At 29.2% G+C, this 16,376-nt stretch overlaps 2 protein-coding genes across 3 annotated transcripts in view; one reads left to right on the top strand and one right to left on the bottom strand.

The window, feature by feature from the left end:
• The window catches only part of LOC119676751 (contactin-associated protein-like 4), a 60,211-nt gene that overhangs the window by 27,800 nt on the left and 16,035 nt on the right, over positions 1–16,376 (bottom strand). For both annotated transcript variants that reach the window (XM_038088036.1, XM_038088105.1), the window contains exons 6-8: positions 12,699–13,229; positions 11,918–12,114; positions 3,469–4,334 (exon numbers count right to left, since the gene is read on the bottom strand). In XM_038088036.1, the coding sequence (XP_037943964.1) occupies positions 3,469–4,334; positions 11,918–12,114; positions 12,699–13,229 (1,594 nt within the window). The remainder of the gene's footprint in view (positions 1–3,468; positions 4,335–11,917; positions 12,115–12,698; positions 13,230–16,376) is intronic.
• LOC119676995 lies at positions 14,781–15,841 on the top strand. Its single transcript, XM_038088295.1, has one exon. It carries the CDS (start codon positions 14,869–14,871, stop codon positions 15,826–15,828), a length of 960 nt encoding a protein of 319 aa, XP_037944223.1. The 5' UTR covers positions 14,781–14,868; the 3' UTR covers positions 15,829–15,841.

The raw sequence follows: 16,376 nt of genomic DNA, 5'->3' as shown, positions 1-16,376 counted from the left end.
GTAGAGAGTTGATGTATGGGTGACACAAAAGTTCTAGATGATATGAAGGAATATTAAGATCGAAATGATTAGAAAAGATGTGATAGGAAGGATATAATGAGATGATATGAAACTACTGTAGAGGCAAAGTACTTGACCACTAGCAGAGAATTGGTGTATGGAGGACACGAAAGTGTGTCTGATTCGTAGATGTAAGAAGAGAACGATTTGTTTTTTTGAATATATAAAAGAATAGTGAGAGTTTATGTTATTTGGGTTAAAGAAATGATAATCATGTTGAATGGCTTGTCAGTTTTGCCTGAAAGGTTCTACATTTTCAGAAATTGAAAAAGTAATGTAAGGACACTATGTTAGGTCAGTCTATCTTATGTCTATCTTATTCTTATCTATCTTATGTTCATATGCCAGGGGATATATATTATTTTAAGTTTCATTTTTATAATTTTATTGATAATGTAGAATCATATGAAATAACAGATGCGGTCCATTAAAAACACCTCTTTTTTTCTTGAGTGTATAAATCGAAGTATGTATTTATATATATGTTATTGTTTTTGTCTATATATGTATATATATGAGTGTACAGCAGAGCAAAATTCTCGGCAGCTGTCAAATTTTGAATGACTAAAGATTGACCAATGACTGCAAATGGAGACTACAAAAATATTCGTTGGTTATCTTGCCATAGCCCATTTGTTCACTAAGCTGAGGACAGTTTAGGCACAATTTGAGTAAAATTTAATAATACACAAAACGAAAACGATTCATGCGTTTATTGTTTATAAATGCAAACATTGACAAGAAAATAAATGGCTACGAATTGGATAAAGACTAAGAAATATATGAATGAAAAGGGTGAAAAGGATTGATTTAGTGGATGTAGGAAATTAGAAAGATGAAGAATTACTCGAAAACAAGATATTGGATCTGCAAATACTGTTAACATTGCTAAGATATTTACATATATAGTTTTTCATACTGTACAGCTTTAAGAAAACTGAAACTAAATATTGAGTTAACATTTTTAGGTGCTTAAATTTATAATTAATTGAATATATTTATATCTATAAGGAAATATATATTTATAGATAAGAAAAAATAAAGGCAAAATATTTAACTACAATTTAATTATAAAGTATAGAGAACTTGTGATAGCACACATGAAATAAATTTAAATATTCATCATTGTTTCAAATTTGAATTCATTCTACAAATTTCATCAGCTCATCATCGGTCATCGTAGATCTCCCATGTATGCAAATAAATCAGTCATAATATTTTGTACTTAGCATATTTGTATCCAATCAAGTCATTTCCTAATATTTCACAACAAAATTTATATTCTTGCTGTCAAGTGTCAACTTCTTCTTGTTGCTACTATTGTTGCACTTGAGTTGTTGTTATTGTTGTTGTTGTGCGATACCAAATTGTTGGAATAGAAATCATTCATGTTTGCAACATTGTTAACATTTGGAGTCTGCAAGTGTAGTTGAGTAGATGTAACCCAAATATAGGACATACATTGTCCACTCAAGTGATTTGAACCAAGCATGACTTCCTCACAAATATGACAGTTTCACTATTTACAACTGGACAAACCAAATTTACGCAACTAAGTGGCAAGTAAGTTTAATGATTCCAAATGCATTTAATGTTCCTTGCAAGCGTTCCATTGGCATTAAAATCAACAGTGCAATTAGTATGCAATGTTGATTGAGTCCATTGTAAACAAATTCAACATATACTCGTATATTGGAGAATAAAAGGCATTACAAGTGCAGTAATGTAATTAAATATATTTAAGATTTAATAAGTGTTTATTAGGAAGTAAAATGGAAAGATTTTAGTTCAGCTTTAGAGATACATTGTTACTCAAATATTATTTCACGTATACTATTAGAGTCAAAAGGAAATGACTTTCGTTATGTTATCTTTTATAATTTTACGTATAAGCATAGTTCAAAAATATTATCTTAATGTGTACTTTTGTTACATTATCACAACGTTTAAAAAAACCCAAGAGTTTGCATTAGAAAGATATTAATAAGATTTTGTAAAGTAAGTTTTTGAAGAATTGAATGAACATATGGCGTAAGTTGAATAATAATAAATGTGAGCCTATTTTAATTTTGTTAAAGTCAAATGTCCACTCAGATGCTTAATACTACAAGATAATATATGAGATGACTTATTTCTATGAATAAATTAGGTTCATTGTATTTACAAAAACAAGTTCAAGTCACAAAAAATATCTTAATTTTCTTATATGATCTCTATAGATATTAGGAAATAAATACAGACGAAAACCTATATTCACTTAATAACGAGGTTCATGGAGTATAAATACGATTTAATGTAGCATCAAAACCTTAAACTGATAAAAATTCAGTTTTTATTGATTATAGCAAATAAAAACAGTCGACAAATAAAATGAATTATAATATTTATAATTTTTTTTTATTTAAGTAATAGGCTATGAAAGCACCCCGACCTAAAAGATCTATTGTGCACCTAAAGGCCCTACTGGGACAGTTTTAGACTTTTTATAAATTTTGTAATTGCTGATTTAAGCAATTTGATTTGATTTGATTTGGGACTAAGATCCCGCTTCCAAGGTAATCGAGTCTACGTCTTCCCACCGCTTGGCAGTTGCATAGAACATGTTCTGATGTTTCTTTCTCCTCATAACAGAGTCAACAGGAGTCACTTTCTACCACACCTATATTCTTCATGTGGTAATTAAGTCTACAGTAAGACTGTAAGAAGTTCAGTGTATATTTTAATATCCTTTCTGCTAAGGTCACGGATAGCATCAACTTTGATGTGATCAGCATCAATTAATCTTTTTGAATGTCGCATGCCTGTTTGGGCTCTCCAGTGTTCAAGTAGATGTTGTTTCTCCAATTCACATAATAAGCTATTTGTGAAGCTATTTGTTACCCCGCATAAGGGCTCTGGACCAATATTTATAATAAAATAATTATAATATTTAAATCCATTTATGCATTTCATATTGATGCAAAGCAACTATATCTAAAAAGTCGTTTTAGTTTTTTTTAAGTTCGTAAATGAATTCATACTCCGGTATTGAGTGGAGTATTTCCTTATCATAATATTATGTATTTTAAAATTGAATTGACTTTAGAGATATCATATAAGGCAAATCATTAAGGTGCATTATACATATGTTTGTAAAAATTTTGACATTGTTGTAAGTTAGGGGGAACCCTTTTGCCTCATAATGATATTGTGATAAAAATCAAGATATCTTATCCAAAATATCTTATCTTATTCAAAATATAAATATTCTATGCTTTCGAAATGAATATTTTTATTCTCAGAAGTTGTTCTATTTGTTTCATTTATTATGTTAATTAAGAAGCACATTTTAGGCATTGATGAAAACATCATATATTATTCCATTCGTTTATTATCAATAATGAAAAATAAAATTATTTGTGTACTCACCTTTTAACGTTCCCTAGAAAATCAACAGTGTGATTTTTAAAGGATGAAGTAAACCAGGTAGCCGAATGTAATTCCAACTGTGCCTTATAACAGTCATACTTAATATACTGTGTGCAATACAGTGAGTGCGATATTAATTCCTGTAACATTTCTGGTGGGAATTCACGATAACGAATATTAAAACTAAAATCACTATCAAGCGTTGAACGTACATCAACCTGACTTGGTAAATTGTGTTCGACGATTGTTTTTGTAGCATTTTCCAAACTTTGAAAATCGCACTTGACATGCACAGGTGGATAGACACCATTGCCATCGATATCAATTAGGTAAACATCGGACTTAGTATACCCCAACAAAGCCAATTCCTCACACGTTTTGCGGTGTTCAGTGAAGTGACAGTTTTTACCCACATAACCAATACCTTGACAGTCGCAAGTAACACGATCATCTTTAACGTGACAAGTTCCACCATGCTCACAGGTATTCGGTCGTTTGCATGGATCAATATAATTGCAGTTATCTAGAGCGACTTCACCGACCACACGTTCTGTTTTCATAATTTGACGTGGTTCAATTAGGTGTCCATTGATTTCAATATCACGTATGCAACCCACTAAACCAGACGCAGCTGATTTTAAACTGCTGCCGATAATTACCTTATCGCCAATATTAAAGGTGAGTCCGAACATTTGACTTAGCGTGTGATGGTAATCAACAGTGAATTTAATTTCTCCCGCCTTGTAGTCTAGCTCAACCGAATGCCAGGAGGTTGCCCGACTAATTTTGATGACAGTTGCATGTGTTACGTTGTTCGTAACGTCAGGTATCAAATCAAAACTCAACTTATCGGAAGTTAGGCGTATCTGCAATTTGCGGCACATTAACAGTTTGCAGTTGAAATGTGCAAAACCAAACGAATAATTTTATTCAAATTTGTTTTATTTTTTGTTTAAAAATAATTTTCGAAAAATTTTAATTTCCGTTGTCATATGTGTGTTTATTATTTAGTTTAATATTTCCGTTATTGATAACACCATTTTGTAATGTTTTTATGCAGGCGGAAGTATAACGCACGTTTGCGGATATCGCATGAAGTTGCGGTGCATAAAGTTTGGTTGCAAATATATGAAAAATAAATAAAAAAAATAGTTTAAATAATAAAATTTGCAACAAAATTGAATTAAAAGTATTTTGCATTTTAAATAATTGTGAAATGAATTAAGAAGAATAACTAGAAATTAATGATGAAATTAAAGCAAATAGATAGCAATTATAAAATGTATAAATGCCTTAATTAAGTCAACTGAAATATTTATATGAAAATGATATTTAAATGAATATTTTCAATAAATATTTTAAACAGTATTATTAAAATTAATTTTACGCAACTTTTTTCAAGAGACGAATGAAATAAATATATATTTTATACATGCTAAATATTTCTTCAGTATATAAACATATTTAAAGCATTATTTAATACTGGAAAAAGAACACCATCTAAGAGCAAAGGATAGCCTTAATTTTTATAATTATTTAATATGATTTTTTAAAGCAAAATTGGCAAGAAAAAGTATTTTTTTAATAGAAACTAATTTTCATTATAAAGGCTTTTGAACAGTAGTGAATCATAACAACAAAATATTTATTTTTGGTGACCGTGTAGCTGCTTCAATTGTTGCCAAATTCCCACCATCATCTTTTTGGGGAAAATTTCTTATATTTAATTATTTCTAAATAAATTTTGTATTCATACTTGAATGTGAGTCTGACATCTCTTTATAAAGAAACAATAAAGTACATGATAAGTACATGAAACTGTTAGCTTCAAGTACGTGGGTGTGTACATTACTTTTAACAATAGTATTAGACAAAATATTTAACATGGCATTACAGCGCCAAATGAAAGATATTTAAATCAACTTAAAATTAGTAAATCTACTATCACCTAGCTGTATGGTGGAGATATCTCAGCGCATCTTAACACTTTAGTTTAATAATAAAAAGAAACCGTTTAATTTCAAGCACAACCACCATACATCCCTGCTGATCCCGCTCTCTTCTTCTTCGTTCGTGGTCTTCTTTTACTTCTATTGTTTATATGTCGTAGTGTTGCCAGCTGGATCGTACTTGACACTGGGTTTATAACGACAATCAAATTGTGTACCCACAAAACTGTGATAAGACTGATTGCAACTTCTGGCACTGAAATTTGGCAATGATATCTCCTGACAAGGACTAGCTGCTAATATTTATAAATAATAGCTTTTAGGAATATTTGCTGTGCAATCATGACAAATATGAAGACTACTCTTTACAATGTAATAATTAAGCCGACAAAATGAAAAATTTTTATAGCATACTTTGTATAATGGATATGACTAGCCTACAGAAATATATTTTTGACTACAGTCTAGCAAATATCAAACAGAGAGTGTGATCAAACATACGTACATCTCTCTTGGTATTTCTAGATTCTCAGAGAGATTTTAATTACAGATGGTTGAGCAAGATTGTACAGGAAGGTGATATAAAATTTTGGTTGTGACGCAAAGTGATGATGATAACGAAACTAGCGTGATTATATTGCAAACAGAAAGTGTGATTAATAATACGTTAATCATCTCTCTTGGTTTTTCTAGTTTCTCAGAAAGGTTTTAATTACAGATGGTTGAGCAAGATTGTACAGGAAGGTGATATAAAATTTTGGTTGTGTCGCAAAGTGATGATGATAACGAAACTAGCGTGTAAGTTTTTTGTAAGTGTTCTGCAAATTATATCGTATATAATCTTAAATTTCAACAATTAATTTACAAAAATTAATTACTTCTTTAAAACATTTAACATGCTTGGCAATTTCAATAGAAATATAGTATCCAGTGTCTTGCTGCTTTGGTTCAAGTAGTATTTTGTTTTTATATATATGGAATAATGTTGTAACTTCTATAGTTTTTAAGGACGAATTTACTTATATTTGAAAATAGTAAGTTCCATTATTATTAGTGCAAGACAACATATATAACGTATTTTTAATGGCGGAAATATAAATGAGAAAAAAGTTTTTTCCTGATTTACTTAACAGTTTTAATAAAATAATAAGTATCATTTTACATATATTTTAAATTAAGGAAAAAACTTTTAAAAATATTCTCATATCAACAATTCTACAATGGTGAGAAAACTTCTTTTGCATAATGTAAAAAATTCTTGAAGTAAAACAAAGATAATGATGACTAAAAAAAAAGAATTTTAAGAAAAAATATCAACGAAAACTTTTAATTAAATATTCGTATCTCTTTACAAAATTACATGCATTTGCAAAACGTATCAAATTAAAAAGTTTAAAACTACTTGAATAACAATTAAAAACTTATTTCTTTCCTAAAAGAAATAGGACAACGCGGCGTATGAGTTACAAATTTCTTTCTCGTTGCAAACATTAAAACAGCATTCAAGAGTATTATATGCAGTTAAAGTAATATGACATCTGTCGAAATCAATTTGATTTCTTTTATATTTTAGTATACATATAAAAATAAGTTCAGTAAATTCCTTATTGCTTGCATATACTAGTAGGTAAGATTGAGCTATTTTGCATATCTGACTGCATATAAAAACCACAAAGCCAAATATTATGTGACGACTTAAATGGACTTTATTGCAGTCAGAATTATACGATTCCAAAGTAAAAGGAAAGTGCACTTAAAAATGTATGAGCAGTTAAATGTGCATTGCCGTAAATTTGAAAGTTTTCATATGTATGAAGAGAACGTATGTAGTGAAAGTGCTTCTGACAGTTGTTTATGATAACCAATTGATTATTTTTTTTGGTTGCCATCTCTATCATTTTGAGACTTTTCACAGTATTTCACTTCAAAATAATTTATAAAAACCATTTTTAAATTTTTGTATATCATAATTTTCATACTTAATGACTGCAATTACTTGCTTTAGGCAGAGATATGCTAGTATATAAGCTTTAAATTTGATTTTCTTTAATGAATGGAATCGATGGAAACTGTTAATAATTTTGGTAAGCTTTATAAGTTCCGTCTAAAGAACAACTTATTCTTCCAATTGGGAATTTGCACATGAAATATTTGCTTCCTTAGACATCTACAGTTGCATGTTTATTTATGATAGTGAATCCTTGTGGTAAAGATGCAATATATACACTATAGATATAAGAGTAAAATGCAAAACTGAGTTTATGTTCTGCAATTTCATGTATTTTGCTTTTAACTTTCGACTAAATACGTACTTAAAAATTCAGTAGTATAGTATATGATTTGGAAATAATGTAAGTTACTATTGAATGGCATTAAAAATTATATTTTGCTTTTCCAACTATTAACAAAAGTAAAAAAATTAACTGCGGATGTATATTAAATAACTCTTACATTGCATGAAATAGTAATTTTAATTAAGCCATTTGGTTTTTACTTCACATAAAAAAGAAACAATTAGAAATTGCCTTTATGATTACTCTGCTAGCTAGAAAAAGCAGAAGAATTTTAGAAAAGTGTTGTCCTGACATCCCGTGGGTGTACTTATCGGTAAGAACAAAACAGCTATGAAATTACACCAACTCAGCATGACGAAACTAGACTTATTCATAACAATTAATAAGGAGGAACGTGGTATTAAAAATAGCAAATAATCGGTATGAATGGGGAACAGAAGGATATCTGCTGAACAGGCGCTGCAATCAGCGAATCAAAATATGCTTAATTTACTCACCTATAGTAAGTAATATAATAAGTATATAGTAAGACATAATTAAGAGAAGATTGAAGAATGTGTAACACAGCAAGTGAATTTGTTAATAAAAATTTCACAGCAAATTAACAAAACTCCAGAAAAATGTGGAGTTAAGTACGGCTTTGGGTTAGTTGGTTAAGGTGCGCTGACTCTGGACTTCAAATTATGCGTGACACAATTTCGATACCTGGTACTTGCAGTATTAAAAAATTATTTACGAATAATTAAATACAAGAATTATTTCCAGCACTGCTGATGATGGGTATTTGGTAATACTCAAAACAGCTGTATGGTCAACTAAAAATTCAATTAATTAAAATAATATAAAATGAATGTTTGTTGTTATAGTTCACTACTCTTTGTTATAGTTTACGAAAAACCTGTTTAAAAAATCAATTAATAAAGTAATTTGGTCATACATTGAAAATATCACTGTATAAGAAGTGCTCTACTAAACTGAAATTTGTGCAATTGCGAACTAAACCTCTAAACTTCATTAATATATATATTGCTGTGAATACTTATATTATACATAAATATAGGCAAAAGCCAAAGTGCCAGCTAACACACTTTTAAAGTGAAATAATAATTTAATGAGTAGCTAATATGAATAGCTATAATTTAGTTGTACAAGTTATTATAGAAGCATGTATATTATTAGTAAGAACGAATTCCCCTAATATTTTTATAAACTTTTAGTGATTTATAATATTTATTAATTTCTAATATATGTATATATTTATATGTATAGTATATACATAACGTAATATGTTGAATAAATTAGAATTTGATAATTAAAAAAAAATAGCATTACTCTATTAAATTTTTTTAATAGTTAAAAATTTATTAAATAATAGCAATTTAAAAAAAAATTAAGCATATTATTATTTGCAAAATATGTTAATATTTTTTAAATAACGTATATAAGTAAAAAAAGAAATAAAATATTACTTAACTAAAGTTTTTATTAACTGAAAACAGCATTCGGAATGTTTATTTAATTGACGACGCTATTTATTTTATTAATATTAACCGTAAATGGAATAAATTGTGTAAATAAAGTTACTGGTATGCATTTGCATATCAAATGAAGAATGCCAAATAATAACAGCATCCATAATAACACAGCCAGCAACATTAGCAACTGACAAACTGCCAGCAACAATAACAAGCAACATACTACAATAACAAACCAACAAAAAAAAAATCAAAAAACAAAATATCAACAATAAAAATGAAAATATTTGCTTTTATAGACACTTCGGTCCATTGTACAAATACAAGTGACATTATTTGTTCAATCAAGTCAAGGATCATAATGGACCGAATTGACAGGAAGGATGTCAGTGTAGTACCAGTATGCAGCTAGCCACGTACAAAGATTGTGTAAGGATGTGCGGGTGTACACATGACGCACATAGATACACATACACATATACAAACCAGCAATCAGACAAGTGTTTGTAATAAAGATGAAGATTTGTGTGCGTCTGACTTCATTTTAGCAAATTAAATTTACAATGATTTCACATTTATTGACCATGATTGTTGGTGAAATGCCAAATGAAATTTGTTAAAAACAATTTCCGTTTTCCTTACTGTGTCAAGAGTCTTCAGTAATTTTATTATTATTTGCATACTAAAAGTATGAATATCTTACAAATACAATTGCCCAGTACTAGCAGTTTTGACAGTAGTATGCCAATTTAGTACAATTGGAATCAATTTAGTTCAAAGTACCCAGAGAATGTAGTTTGTTAATTGATAGTAGATAAACTAAGTGCGTTTCATTTGAGCTAAACAAGTGACTTTTAGATAAGGAATAAGTTTTAGCAGACATTTCCAAAACAAAAGCAACGTTGATTAATTTACTTGGGAATAAAAATTGCTTTCAAAAATGATGTTCTTACATGGTTACGGTTATTCATTTTAGTAAAAATTCAAAGATAAATTTTAATATTATCCAGATTCGTTGAAATAACTTTTTTATGCTAAATATCTTTAATTTTTTTTTATTATATACGTCTATTTAAGTAAACATGCGGTATAAATTAAATAAATGTTTTTACTGCACTTCTATACTGTAACCCAAAAAATCCATTTAACCACTTTTGTAGGTGTCCGGAAAAATAATAATATTTATAAATAACAAAACTTCAAGCTCAAATATACAATTCAAGCACAGCTTTGGGTCAGTTGGCTAATGATTACTAACTCTTTTAAATTTGGCAAGATACGAGTTCAACTCTTGGTACTTGCACTCTCACAAAACTATTTGGAAATAATTAAACACAAGAAATAATTCCAAGATCATTGATGATGAGTACTTGGCATTACTCGGAACAGATGTATGACCAGCAAAAAATTCAAGTAATTAAAAATAATAAAAAACCTTTGTTGTTGCAATTTCACTACTGTTCGATATAAATCTCTCTATCGAAGCCAATATTTTATATTAAGAATTTAGTTACTTTCGTCAAAACGGACGTTAAAGACCAATATAATATTAATAAATAATATAAATTACTTAATATATAAAAGTGTCTTTTAGAGTATAAAATGAAGAAAAGATTAAATTGATGATTGACAGTTATAAACACATAACGAATGGAAGCTAATTTAGCTTTAACTCAATAACAACATCCGAGAATCGAAGGACCTAAGAGGACCTAAGTCGTTTTGTGATCCCATTCCATAAGATTTTTTGCCCCTCTCCGACAATAGCTTCTGTGGTTTAACTTCCCGAAGTTGGTGCAAAACTCTCTATATGTCAGAAAACATCTTATAAAATATTAGAAAAGAATCCTAGAATTTTTATAAATTAAAGTACATTGGTGCAAAATGCTCAATACGTGAGACTTTAAAATTAGTACAATTGAATTAAAAATAGCTACGAATTAACAATATTGAGTATTTCATATATGTGTAAAAAATTATATGGATTATATAGATAAGCTATTATATGGATTGCAATTAATTAGGTATACCTGTAGCGAACCAACATATCAAGATGCAATCAACGTAAACAGAAACTAATTAATAATAAGATTAATTAAACTTGGTTTTAATATTGCATCGCAAGTACTCCAAGAGACTTGCATTTCTTAATTCAGTCATCACTCAACTCAACTCGAATGTAAAACAATGAGCAAAATATTAATAATAAAATTAATTAAATTTGTTTTGTTAATTTCGGTTTTAATATTGCATTGTATCGTGCGTAATGCAAGAGGCTTGCGTTTCTTAATTCAGTCATCACTCAACTCAACTCAAATGTATACGATGTGAAAGAAAGAGCAAAATGAAATAACAAAACGTCAACAACGCAGCAATAACAATGCTAGCAACAAAATAATAATTGACGAATAAAAGTGTCGTTTGGGTTTAAAATTGCTTAAAAAAACCTCTCAATTTTGTTGTTAAAAATTTTAAATTTTTTTTAAGAAATAGATTATGATACATTATAAAGTATATTAGCCAATTTTTGTAATATTTTTTATACAAAAGGTCTTGTCATATTTATTCATATAAATATATATCGTTAGTTCTTTCAAATCAACAATATTACATATAATATTTTTGAAGTCATTGCACACTGAATATGGCATAATCACATGACAAATATAAACTGAATTCCACATAGAATGACTGCTTTTAGTGCTATGACAACTGCAAATAAAAAACTTACCTCCCAGAAACCATTTCCGGCCGATGTTGTCACATCGCTATAAGCCAACACAGCCGCTGTGCGACTACTGCGGAAATCGAATTTAATATTAAATTCTTCGGCGTGATTTATGGGCCACCAAATGTGAGATGTCGCAAAAGGATATGTTATGGGTATGACATGCACCTCATTCTCCTGAAATTCCGCTTCAAGTACACCTACAACCGGAGTGAGAAATATATTTGCAGTTAGAATTATTAAAGTATGCCTCGATGCTTTTGTGTGAATTCGTAAGTGTGTGTGTGTGTGTGTGTGTGTGTAGCTGCCTAAAATTATTATTGAGTCAAATATGCTACGTCATTGTTAATAAAGTAGAATTTATTGAATTTATTAGATTTATTAGTTTGTCGAAGGCATATTGTACACTCATACTTATAACGTTTTGCATTAAATTATATTAAAGTGCATACTCTAATTGCATATGCTTAAGAGTGTAAGTAGTGCATTAGTATACCTATATGTTAGATTTACAACGCATAAATTATGTTGCTGTTGCCGATATTTGTTGTTGATATTTACTGTGGTAAGTAGTAAGCAACAAATTTGGAATTTAATTGAAATTGAGTTCATTTGAAAATTTATTGATTTCGATTTCAGGAGAGTAAAGAAAAAAAAGGTTGGAAATTAGTGGCATAGAAGCAGTAACACATTAACACACTAAAACACACAAATGGAGCAAATTCAATGTGAGCTAAACATAAACTGTTTACTTTAGTGCATAACGTTACTGAATTCAACTTACCATGATAGTGAACTTTCGGATTGCCCCGTTGCAGTTCATACAATATGGACACATCATTGTAGTAAACGTATTTTAGGCTTCCAACAAAATTGTTATGCGAAGCTAGTCCTTTCTTTTTATTCAGATCTGGACCACCGCCAAAATAAATTTCCGGATCGAAAAGTAAATTTGCACTTGACGTTGCTGGTATTTCGAGTATTTTCATTTGCTGGTCGAGTATGATGCGCACTGTTCGATGTTCATGGTAAATGGTTAAATTGTGCCAATAACTACGTGTCAGTTCGTCAGTTAGTACGGTAGACAAAACGTTATCGCCAAAATCCATTTCCACATAAATCGATTGATTTTTAATTGAGGCGGCAATAAATTGATGCTTCAGAGACTCACCACTGGCATAGAACAGTGCCGAATCATCAAATTGTGTGCGAAACATAAGGCTGATGCGCGTTGTGGACGAGTGTACGCGATCCTTCCAATCGTAAATCCTATAGGAAACATAACTTGCGCCACGTAAAGTCATGATTGTTGCAGCTGTAATATGTGCAAAAGAAATATACATGAAATGACAGAAAAAGTAATATATTCTGAACATAAAAAAAAAATTGAATTAAAATCTGAAGTGCTCCTGGATATACACGTGTCATAACCGCAGTTAACGCAAATTCAAATTATTTTATTGGATTTTAAATGTACAAATCAGACAAATCAGAAAAACTGTTGTGATTTTCAACATTCATGAAATAAAAAAATGATTAATAGTTGAATCAGTTTTGAATAAAAATATAGAAACTTTGTAATAATTAATTAACTTAATAACTAATTAATATTAATCAGCTATTATTAAATAATATTATATTAATCTGGTTTAATTAATATAACTTACAATTAAACCAGAAGAAAACAAAAGGTACTCAACTTCCAGATCGAATGGTAGGACATCAGTACATGGTAGAAAAGCAATTATATTTATATTAAATGTCAATTATTCTACAGCTGATTTATGATTTCTTTGTAATATAAACCAGCAAACAATAAATATTTAGAAATATAATATAAATTTCTGTTATATTATATAAACAGTTTGTGATTTGTTATAATATGAACAAATTTCACTGTAAATTAATAAAATTCTAAGTTGAAACATTCAACTCAAGTACGATTTTGGGTCAGTTGAATAATGAACACCGCCTCTGAGCCCTTAATTTGGCAGGGAAGGAATTTATACCTTGGTACTTGGAAACTCCAAAAATAACAAATAACTAAATATAAGAAATAACTCCAAAAACATTGATAATTGATATTTGATAATATTCGATGGAGCTGTATGGTTAGTCGGTGATATTTCGGATTAAATTTTTTGTGAAGGCAGTTGTGCTGCAAAAATATGCCGAAATAATTCAAACATGATAGATATTTGGATACCATTTCAATTAGAAACAAGGAATTTGATTTTCTGACTCACAGTGAAACGGTTTTAAAATTGAATTCGAATTATTTTTAAATTCTTACTGTGGATTTCATATGAGAACTTCTAATGCAATCGATGATGGACTATCCACATACGACTTCAGAGCCTAGATTGACGACAAACAATGTTATGTTCTTTTTATCGAACTGCTTCAGTTTGGTGTAAAGATTAATTCAACGGTCTACTCCACACTATTGGATCGTATAAACAAAAAAAAAATCAAAGAAAAGCGATCAAAATTAGCCAACAGAAAAGGAGCTGTATTCTATCGTGACAGTGTCAGGCCACAATAAAGAAAATTTCATTGCTCAAAAAAGAAACAACTACTTAACATTTCTTAAACTAAGGGTACCTCAAAAAATAATTTGGAGTATATAATGTACAAATAGTAAATAATTGATTTATAACAAAATGCTCTATGTAAGTTGGAGCAAAATCAAAACTAGCTTCTTCCGTTGTTATTTTATATTCGTTATAATTTTCAAAAGTTATTTTCAATTTACCAAAGAAATTTTTGACGTTTTATTTGTAAAAAAATATATGTAATTGAATATAATTTTTTATATCTAAATTATATATTTAATCAAACTGGAGTAATTTACGCAATTGTTTCTTTTATTGAAAATTTTTCAAGTTTATTAACTTAAAGGTGTCGAAATTATTTGTTTTATTTTTAATTGAAAGCACCTCCAATATTCCAAAATGGGTTGGGATTATAACCGTTCGATGTTCGAAAAGAATAAACTTAGACAGAAACAACTCAGTTTAATCGATAATCGTCCAAATAAAGTCAGAGTAGCGGCAGTACTTAATTCTAAAAAGTTGCGTGTAGACGTTGAGAGAGCAAATGATATACGTCGTGAGAATACGAAAATGGTGCAACGGATACTTTCGGCACCAACGTATGTAGAAGCTTTTAACCCCCGTAAAGATGCAAGATTTTCAAAGACTCATCTAAAGCACTCGTATATGAAATTGCGCGAAATTGAGCATGAAAACTATAAACTTGGTTGTAGATTATTGAAAGCTAAATCATCTGCCGAAATAAGATCAACCTTGGTTAACATTGAACGTTTCAATTCAAAAAAAAAGGAAATAATACCAAATGTACATAACGACATCATTACTAAATACAGATCCTTTATTTGGCCATATGATGAAACATTGTTGAAAAAATTGTTACGTCCAAACATTTTCTTCGATCTATACATGCAGAATGTACGACCAATTGGACGTATAGTTATAGAACTTTTTACTGAAGCTTGTCCTGAAATTGTATTGCAGTTTGTTCGTATGTGTACATATAATTCATTTGAACAGATAAGCTTTCTGCGTACATTTCCACACCTTTGGTTTGAAGCTGAAATAAAATCGAATAACGACATTTTATCCAAACCAGGTTATATGCATCAAAAGTATTGCATTAATCATGGAGTTGGACCTGGTGTTTTATCTTTTGCTAAATGTTTTTTGGATGGGTTTCCACCTGGATTTATAAATTTTACGATTAGTTTTAAACCGTTGAAAGTTTTAAATGGCTACCGCGTACCTTTTGGTTTGGTTAAAAAAGGTTTGAGATTTTTGGATGTCATTAAGGAAATAGGTTCCAAAAATGGAGTTATGAAAAAAAATATCATTGTTACTAAATGTGGATACATTTAAAATTATTGCGATTGTTTTGTGCTATTTGAATATTTTTTGATTTCATCGCTTTAAAAAATATTCAAATAACATAATATAATCCATTAATGATTAATATGAAAATTTATGTAATACAAAATAAAAGTCTTTACACAAATAATAATGTTACAAAATTATGATATTTTATTAACTTGTATATAATATTACGTTGTTCTAATCTAGTCTCATTTTTTTTTATAATTAAATTAAACAGCAAATTAACAAAGTACAGTAACAAGTACAGCTTCGGTTCAGTTGGCTAACGAACACTGACCCTGAATTTCAAATTTGGCAGAGCATGAGTTCAACCCTTTGTGCTTGCAGTCACAAGAAATTATTTACAAATAATTAAATATTAGAAATAATTCTAAGATCGCTGATGATGGGTATTTGGTAATACTCAAAACAGCTATATGGTCAGCCAAAAATTAATTAAGTTAATATAAAAGGAATTTTTGTTATTATAGTTCACTACTTTTCGAAACCTGTCTTAAAATTATATCGAAGCTTTCTGTATTGATAATCAGATA

This window comes from Teleopsis dalmanni, chromosome 1 (assembly GCF_002237135.1).
Source record: "Teleopsis dalmanni isolate 2A chromosome 1, ASM223713v2, whole genome shotgun sequence".
Classification (NCBI taxonomy): domain Eukaryota; kingdom Metazoa; phylum Arthropoda; class Insecta; order Diptera; family Diopsidae; genus Teleopsis; species Teleopsis dalmanni.
The sequence above is the reverse complement of the archived record's forward strand: the minus strand, read 5'-3'. Positions and strand labels throughout refer to the sequence as shown.

Excerpts from the sequence above, each read along its gene's own strand:
- LOC119676995 (XM_038088295.1), top strand. The coding sequence starts at position 14,869 with ATGGGTTGGGATTATAACCGTTCGATGTTCGAAAAGAATAAACTTAGA.